This window comes from Chiloscyllium plagiosum, chromosome 9 (genome assembly GCF_004010195.1).
Source record: "Chiloscyllium plagiosum isolate BGI_BamShark_2017 chromosome 9, ASM401019v2, whole genome shotgun sequence".
In the NCBI taxonomy this organism is placed as follows: domain Eukaryota; kingdom Metazoa; phylum Chordata; class Chondrichthyes; order Orectolobiformes; family Hemiscylliidae; genus Chiloscyllium; species Chiloscyllium plagiosum.
The window spans coordinates 5,155,015-5,163,233 of NC_057718.1; the positions used below are offsets into that span (position 1 = coordinate 5,155,015).

An 8,219-nucleotide genomic window follows, 5' to 3' on the forward strand; every position below is an offset into this window, starting at 1 on the left:
CCTAGCCTCTTCCTCGTGTCCTACCCCCCCCCTCACTCTGTCATAAATCCCGCTGTTGCTCCGAATGCCTGGCGTTACTGTTGTAAATGCTGCATTATGACATTGCATCCCTCCCACGTTTCCCCCTACTCCCTCCCTCGGTCAGCTGCGGGAAGTGCAGCTGCTGATATTCCCCACCACCGCTCAGGCAGCAATCACCACCTCCCCCCCCTCACCCTGAGCCCTTGAGGACATGAGTCACTTACAGAGTACTTGAGCATCCTACAGTGAGCTCAGTCTTCTCCCAAATGTCAGGCTTTGTACCCTCTGCTGTTTGGGAGCACTAACTGAATTACTCAGGTCATACAGTACTGAGCCGCAACGAGCAGGAACCAACTAGAATAAAAACAAAATTAAATAGCAGTCCCTTCGTCACCACCTTCTCTCTCTAGAACATCTGTCCTCTGTAGCTCTGGGTGTCAATTTGTTTATTTTTGCAAGCTTTTAAAAGATTTTGCAACATTAGCGGTGCTGTGTAATTGCGAATTGCTGCTGTCGATGCTAATTGAAATTTGGACCCTGTTTCCTGCCTGCAGATTTCACCGGCCATGAAGTAATAAAGGCTCAGGGAGAGAGACTGAAATTGTCGAGGATTGAAGACGGTGCATGAGGCTACACCAGATGTGTTCTGTGCACCTTCCCTGCCAAGAGGCAGATGTTCAACAGAGGGCTGACCATGCAACAACAACAAAACCATCACACACAAAAAAAAGTTTTAATATCTAAGTAATTTTTTAAAAAAGATTCTTTCTCTGTGGAGGCAGGCTGGCTTCTTTTGTTGAGGCAGGGGGGTGGGGACTATGTTGATGTAATGGCAATGGAGATTGGGGGTTAGGTAGAGAGGTGATGATGGTGGGGGAAATGAATCCCAGATAAAGGGGAACTGTTTTTAAAGCTTTCCAGCAAAACAAATGTCATTCCCTCCTTGCTGCCAATGTGTCAGGCAGGTGACCAGTCAGTACTGTGGTGCTTTGTTGTTGTGTTCTCCAGTGTCCAGAACTATGGTCAGGGTGTTGTCTCCCTGCCATTAACAAGCTGTTCTCTGCTACCCTCTTGTTCTGGAGGAGGCAAACTGATTCTGTAAAGGGGGAACCTATTCCTTCATGTAACTACAGCAAATGACTGCTATTAGCTGTTCAAAACTGCACAGAAAGCTGTCCTGATGGTAGCTCCAAACCATACACCACTCATATTCTGCATAAAAAAAACACATTGAACTAAAAAAAAGCCTCTAGTGTGTGTCTGTGGTGTTACTGGTTTCTCCTCTTACCTCCCCTCCTCCCCTCCTTCTCCCCCCCCACCACCCCCACCACCACCCCAACCCTCTGCTAATTTTCTAAGCCGGTAATACTTATTTATGGGATGTGCGGTGACTGCTTTAGTTGCCAATGTCTGTAACAGAAGAAAATCTCTATTTTATTGTGTCAAGTGGGACATTTTAAGATGGGCATGAATTGACTGCTCAATGAGCTTAATGAGAGCGAAGCCTGATCCAGACAAGAGTGGAGCTGTAGAGAGGCAGGTCAATGATGGTCAGTAACTCTTTCTCACTGGGGGAGGAAGGAGAGCTGGCACTAGGACCATAGGAAATGGAACCTAGATTCTAACCACATATTTAACTTTGAATGATGGAGATCAGACTGGGTTCAAGTGGATTAGAGCCATTGGCCATAGATTTTTTTTTTTCACTCATTTTCACCCTCAACCCAACTTTCACCACAGCTCCCTCTGCCTCCGAAATGTACTTATTCAATTGGAAAGGGGTTGGGGGCTAGCTGGGCAAGTTGCCCTTGTTCCTGCAGAGCGTTTGGTAGTCTTTTTTTATTGAGACCTCAAGGACACCTTGATAAAACGTGTAACCATGTCCTCTCATTGTTTTGCTATGGCCTGACTGGTCACGTTTCCCCACTCTGCTCACTTCCCCAGGGTGTCTTCACTCACTGCCCCAGATTACAGGGTAGCAAATGACGGTGATCTTTAAACCAGAAATCACCCCTAGACACTCATGCCTGAAAATGAAAGGTTTTGATCTGGGGAAACAAAGTTGGAGAGCCTTCATGTGAAAGGCTGATAGAAAGACAGTTAATGAGCTACAATCACAACTCACCATGTCTTACTGCAGAGTGGGGAGCTGGCTATTTTCAAACCTTGCCATTGTACCAAAACACCCTCCAACCATTGTCCATCCAATTGACTCGCTTTCTCTTTAGTTCAACAATTTAGTCTTTCAAGTTTTATCAAAATGAAGGAGAGGGGAGAAATTTGGTATCTGCTTGTGTACTTTCTGTCTCGGCTCTTGCGTTTGTTATTTCTAACCCTGGACGGAGGACTTGGAATTGAGAAGGACCAAATTTTTTTTCCCAAATGGTTTGCGATATTCAGCCATTTTTTTTTTTCAAAAATGAAGATTCATGTTCAGTACAGGAGAAACCATGGTGGTTTGTGGTCAGTCAGGAGGGACAACTGTGAAAAAGGGCAAAGGCTTTGCTAACAAGGGTTGACTGGGGACACTGCTCAGGAGAATGTTTATTTTAATCAGTTGTAGTGGGATGCCAGAGTTACAATGGGGATGACAATTTTCTCAGATGGCAATTGGCTATCTGCTGTTGAAATGTAACTTTCCTGTGAATCCACTGAAGGGAAGTAAGAGAGTAAACGATTCCACATCGTTGAAAGAGTGTAAACTGATTGTGAATTTAAAATACTTCTGTAAACTGTGAGCTGGAAAAGAGGAAACATTGATATATGATGAAGTTTATACCCAGTATGCTGTCACATGTTGGTACATGATGCTGTGGACATCTAGTACGCTGCCAGATGAACTGTCATATGTTGTACTACATCCAGAGCTGTTTGATCTTGCCTCCAATATCTGCCGTGCTTGTCCACCCTCCATTACAACCTGCTGACTCTGGGAACAGTAACTCCTTTATCCCCTGCCCTCAGCTATCAGCTCCTCCTTGTGTTGCCAGAGGAGATGGAGACCCATTCTTTCATGTTTACTATTACCCTCCTTCCCTGTAGGGAAGCACGCTAGAAGAATGGCAGCAGCTTTCTGCCTTATCCCGGAATACCTTTTTTTTTATTAAGAGGTTTGAAAAGCAAATTAAAATGTAAGAGAAAACAATGCTCCAACTTAATCCTGAATGTTTTACTTGCAGAAGGTTGCAACCTATTCTGCAAGAATGAAATCACCCACCCATTTTAGTTTGAAGATTACCTGATCAACATTTCTCTCACTTGCAATCCCCTCCCCCCCAACCCTATGTTTTTAGTTCCCAGAATACTTGGGTTGGTTAGCTCAGTTGGCTGGTTTGTGATGGCAACAGCATGGGTTCAGTTCCCATCACTGGCTGAGGCTACCATGAAGGATCCTCCTTCACAACCTCTCCCCCTTACCTGAGGCACAGTGATCCTCGGGGTAAAACCACCACGACCCATCCCTCTCTGAGAGAGCAGCCCTCTGATGACTGTACCTTACTTAACCACCCAAATTAACCTCTCATTTCATTTGAGGCAGTGTTTCAGGCAATAAGACTGTATGGCGATGTCTAAACAGAAGTTCCAGGAAAACTAGACAGTTTTGTTTTCCCCCAGTTGTCCTGCACAACAGACAAGACTGGCAGCTGCTAAAGAAATTTTTACTGTTCTCAAATTTTGTTCTATCCTTCGTCTTATAGACGGAGGGACCTCTACGGTTGTACAACACCTGAATGTAAATTTGATTTATAAATTCTATTGGTTGTAAATAACTGGAAAAAAAAAGAATGTATGCTGTCTAGAATCGGCAAGTAATTCTACAAACTCTGTTTTATTTTGTAAAGTGTTGCAATATATATTCTATATATTTTCAAAAAAGTATCCCCAAGTCTCGCTTTTGTTTTAAATGCTGTGCTTTGTTCCTGTAATATTTCTACAGCGAACCCAGGTTACTTGTGTTTCTATGTTCTTAAAAGTTCCTACATTATACAATCTCTCTCTTTTAGGAGTATTTAATGTGACATTGTTATTAGCTAACTATTGTTTTTCATCACTGAGCACAGTTCTGAAGTGCCTTAGTTACATGTTTTGGCTGACTCGTTCTGTAACCTGGTCAAAATTTCTTTAATAAAATTCCATCAAGTGCTCCTGCCCCTTGCCTCTTTCAGAAATTAACTTTTTATTTTGATGTCAGTACTTGAGAGGTCTGGTGGACTGATCGTGAGTCCAGAGTACGTGTTTAAGAACAAATTGACATTGACATTCAGCACACCCCAGAGCTTTACAGGCAACGAAATATATTTCAAGTGTAGTCCCTTTTGGAACACAGGAAAATAGAGCAGCTAATCAATGCATAGTAAGATCCCAAAAAGGGTTACATGATAAACCACCAGGTATTTTGGGTTAAGGGCTGTCTGAGCTCCCACATTTTCCCCCTCTTTGAATGAATCTATTATCTTCTAGTCCTACAGGCGCAATGGCTTGGGGTCTGAAAGACCCATGCCTGCAATCAGGCAGTTCTGCATTCCACTAAAGGTGCCCCTTTGCACAGCCCTGGAGTTAGAATGAGCACATATGTTCTTTTTTTTGCACTTCTCCTCACTTGGAATAAATGTCCCATAGAGCACACCTGTGACTTTGTGTGCGTACTGGAAATTTAAACCTGGATCAACTGTACACAGATCATGACTGTACCAACATTGCTCACAACAGCAGCAGTGTTCACTAGTAACATTACACAACAGTAGTGTTCACCAATGTGCCAACATGGCTCACGATTCTAATTCTGCTCACCACTGTCCAAAGTTTGAACACAATTGACTGTCTTCATCACTGCAGTGACATTGCTCACAATTCTAGCTGTGCACCTTTTCCCCCCCACCCCCCCAAACTGTACCAACACAGGTTGATGGCACTCTCTCCCATGAGTGCTAAGGGTACACTTGTTCCAGCATCTAAGAACAAACAGGCTGACACTCCAGTGTGATACTGAGGGAGAGTTGCACTACAGTGTCTTGTAGATGAAACAATGAACCTGCCTACCAGATTGATGTGAAAGACCAGGAAGCACTAATTATGAGAATGAGAGTTGGTGCTGATATTCTGGCCAACATTTAAGAATGTGATATTGACTGCCAGATAAATGACAAGTTATACTGTCACAATCACGCCACTGTTTGTGAGAGCTAATTGGTGCCAATTGCTGCCATGTTTCAGTAGCTACAAGTCCTGAATTGTTTTCAAAGTTAACATTCTTTGTGTACATTTTAAAATGGATTTAGCTGCCATTGCTGATCATATGATGCAGGTTCACTACAACTCTGGCACGTTCCAAAAGCTTTTACCAAGCAGAGCCTAGACATCAGCCTCCTACAATCTCACATTCTTCTTTTGTATGTGCATAGAGTCATAGACATGCACAGCACAGAAACAGGCCCTTCAGTTCAACTCATCCATGCCGACCAGATATCCCAACCTAGTCCCATTTGCCAGCACTTGGCCCATATCCCTCTAAACCTTTCCTATTCATATACCCATCCAGATGTTGTAAATGTACCAGCCTCTACCACTTTCTCTGGCAGCTCTCTGGCAGCTCATTCCATACACACACACACTCTGCGTGAAAAAGTTGCCCTTTAGGTCCATTTTAAGTTTTTCCCCTCTCTCCCTAAACCTATGCTCCCTAGTTCTGGACTCCCCCACACCAGACAAAAGGACCTTGTCCATTTACCCTCATGATTTTATAAACCTCTGTAAGGTCACCCCTCAGCCTCTGATGCTCCAGGGAAAAACAGTCCCAGCCTATTCAGCCTTTCCCTTCTTCTCAAGCTCTCCAGCCCTGGCAATGTCCTTGTAAACCTTTTCTGAACCCTTTCAAGTTTCACAACATCCTTCCAAAAGTTAACAAATTCAAATGAACTGTAAACAGTATGTCTCTCCTGTAGAGTTCGTAACAAAGAAAAAGTCATTGATCCATGTTATACTTGTGGAGGTGCTAAATAACCCTATCTAGCTCTAAGGGCGAAATTTGGATCATGGTCAGAAGGGTAGAGCTAATTGATCATTTGAAATTGACTCCTTCATGACCAGAACTCCTCTCATCTTTGAAAAGCTTGATATATATCTGACACCATGCCACAATGTGCTAAGGGTTTAATACAACAGCCAGGTTGCAGACCTTAGTCTGGATCAATTTAGACCATAACACCGAAAGACCCCATAGGAGCAGAATTAGGCCATTGGGCCCATTGAGTTTGCTCTGCCATTTGGCCATGGCTGATCTGTTCTTCGAACCATTGTCTTGTCTTCTCCCTGTTACCATAGATTCCCTTACTAATCACGAACCAATCTACCTTTGTCTTAAACATACTCAATGACTTGGCCTCCATTGCCCTCTGCGGTAATGGTTCCATAGAATCACCACCGTCTGGCTAAAGAAATTTCTTTGCCTCTCAGTTCCAAAGGGTCATCCTTCACAATGAGGCTGTGCCCTTGGATCCTAGTCTCTCCTACTAATGAAAATATCTCCTCATCATCTTTATCCAGGCCTCTTGGTATTCTGTAAGTTTCAATCAGATCCCACCCCCCCCCCCACCTTATCCTTCTAAACTCCTCAACTGCTCCTTACGTGACAACCCCTTCATCTCAAGGATCATTCTTGTAAACCTCCTCTGGACCCCTTCTCCACCAAAACACCAGCACATCCTTCCTTAGATATGGGGTCAAAACTGTTCACAATATTCCAAATGCGATCTGACCAGAGCCTTAAACAGTCTCAGCAGTATATCCTTGCTCTCATAGTCTAGCCTGAATGTAACATCGGAACAGACACAGTCAGACTTCAGATCAATAGCTTGATCTGCCTCAATGCTGAATAAGCTTCTTGAAACCTAATATCGATAGAAAAGCCACTTATTCCCAAGGAAGTGGACCAATTCCTGTCTATAAACATCATCTTGCTCTTCAGCACCAACCTTAAAGAAATTTTGCAAAAACCTGCTTTTAGACATCAGCTTTCTGGGATCTGACAATCATGTGAATTCAAAGCCATATCTTTGTTTTAGAAGTTATTCTTTTTTTCCCCTTTGTAAATATCATCACCCTTTTCAGTAACATTATTACACACCTCTGGTGCTTGAATTCAGTGATCATGGCTCAAATGTAGAGACCCTACCACGGCACCACAGAGGTCTTTGCCTTCCTCGTATGCCTGTGGGTTTGCATGTGTGATGAGAACCATTCCCTAGGACTGAATGCAGCATTACACCATATTTCTGATTTCACTCCAGAAAGGAACACCTCACAAACCGGGGTTTACAGGAAGCACACCAAACGCTGTTTCAGAAGGTGGAAACACAAATCAATACACCTTTGTCTATGTACAGAAGGTAAGAAAAGTAGAGTTTGATTTACTCCACTCCCTTGTCAGTAACATAAACATGATCGTGTGTGTCTTGTCTTAGAGAATATAAAGGTGGATAAATCTCCAGGACCTGATCGAATGTGTCCCAGAACATTGTAGGAAATAAGGGAGGAAACTATGAGACCCCTTGCAGAAATATTTGCATCATCTATAACAATGGGTGAGGTGCCCAATGACTGGAGGGTGGCAAATGTTGTACCTTTGTTTAAGATTCAATTCAATTCAATAAATTCAATTCATTTCAAGAAAGGTTGTAAGGAGAATTCGGGGAACTATAGACCTGTGAGTCTGACTTCGGTTGTGGGTAAATTATTGGAGGTGATTCTAAAAGATATGGACATTTAGATTAAATTAGATTACATTACAGTGTGGAAACAGGCCCTTCGGCCCAACAAGTCCACACCGACCCGCCGAAGCACAACCCCTCTGGCGCTGTGAGGCAGCAGTGCTAACCACTGTGCTACCGTGGCAAAAATTGATTAAGGGTAGTCAGCGTGGTTTTGTACAAGGAAAATTGTTTCTCATAAACTTGACTGAGTTTTTTGAGGAAGTTACAAAAAAGATTGTTAATGGCAGGGTGGTGGATGGTGTTTATTTGGATTTTAGTAAAGGCTTTGACAATGTTCTGCATTGTAGACTAATTAGTAAAGTTTGGTCACATAGGATTCAGGGTGAGTTTGCCAATTGAATACAAAATTGGCTTAACATCAGGAGGCAGAGAGTAATGGCAGAGGGTTGCTTTTCAGACTGAGGGCCTGTGACCAGTAGTGTTCCACAG

General features: G+C 43.2%; 1 protein-coding gene across 4 annotated transcripts in view; it reads left to right on the forward strand.

The window, feature by feature from the left end:
• phactr2 (phosphatase and actin regulator 2) overlaps positions 1 to 2,957 on the forward strand; it is a 213,700-nt gene extending 210,743 nt beyond the window's left edge. For all 4 annotated transcript variants that reach the window (XM_043695293.1, XM_043695292.1, XM_043695295.1 and 1 more), the window contains exon 13: positions 576 to 2,957. In XM_043695293.1, coding sequence (XP_043551228.1) covers positions 576 to 591 — 16 coding nt within the window. In that variant the 3' untranslated portion in view covers positions 592 to 2,957. The remainder of the gene's footprint in view (positions 1 to 575) is intronic.
• Positions 2,958 to 8,219: the final 5,262 nt, after the last annotated feature.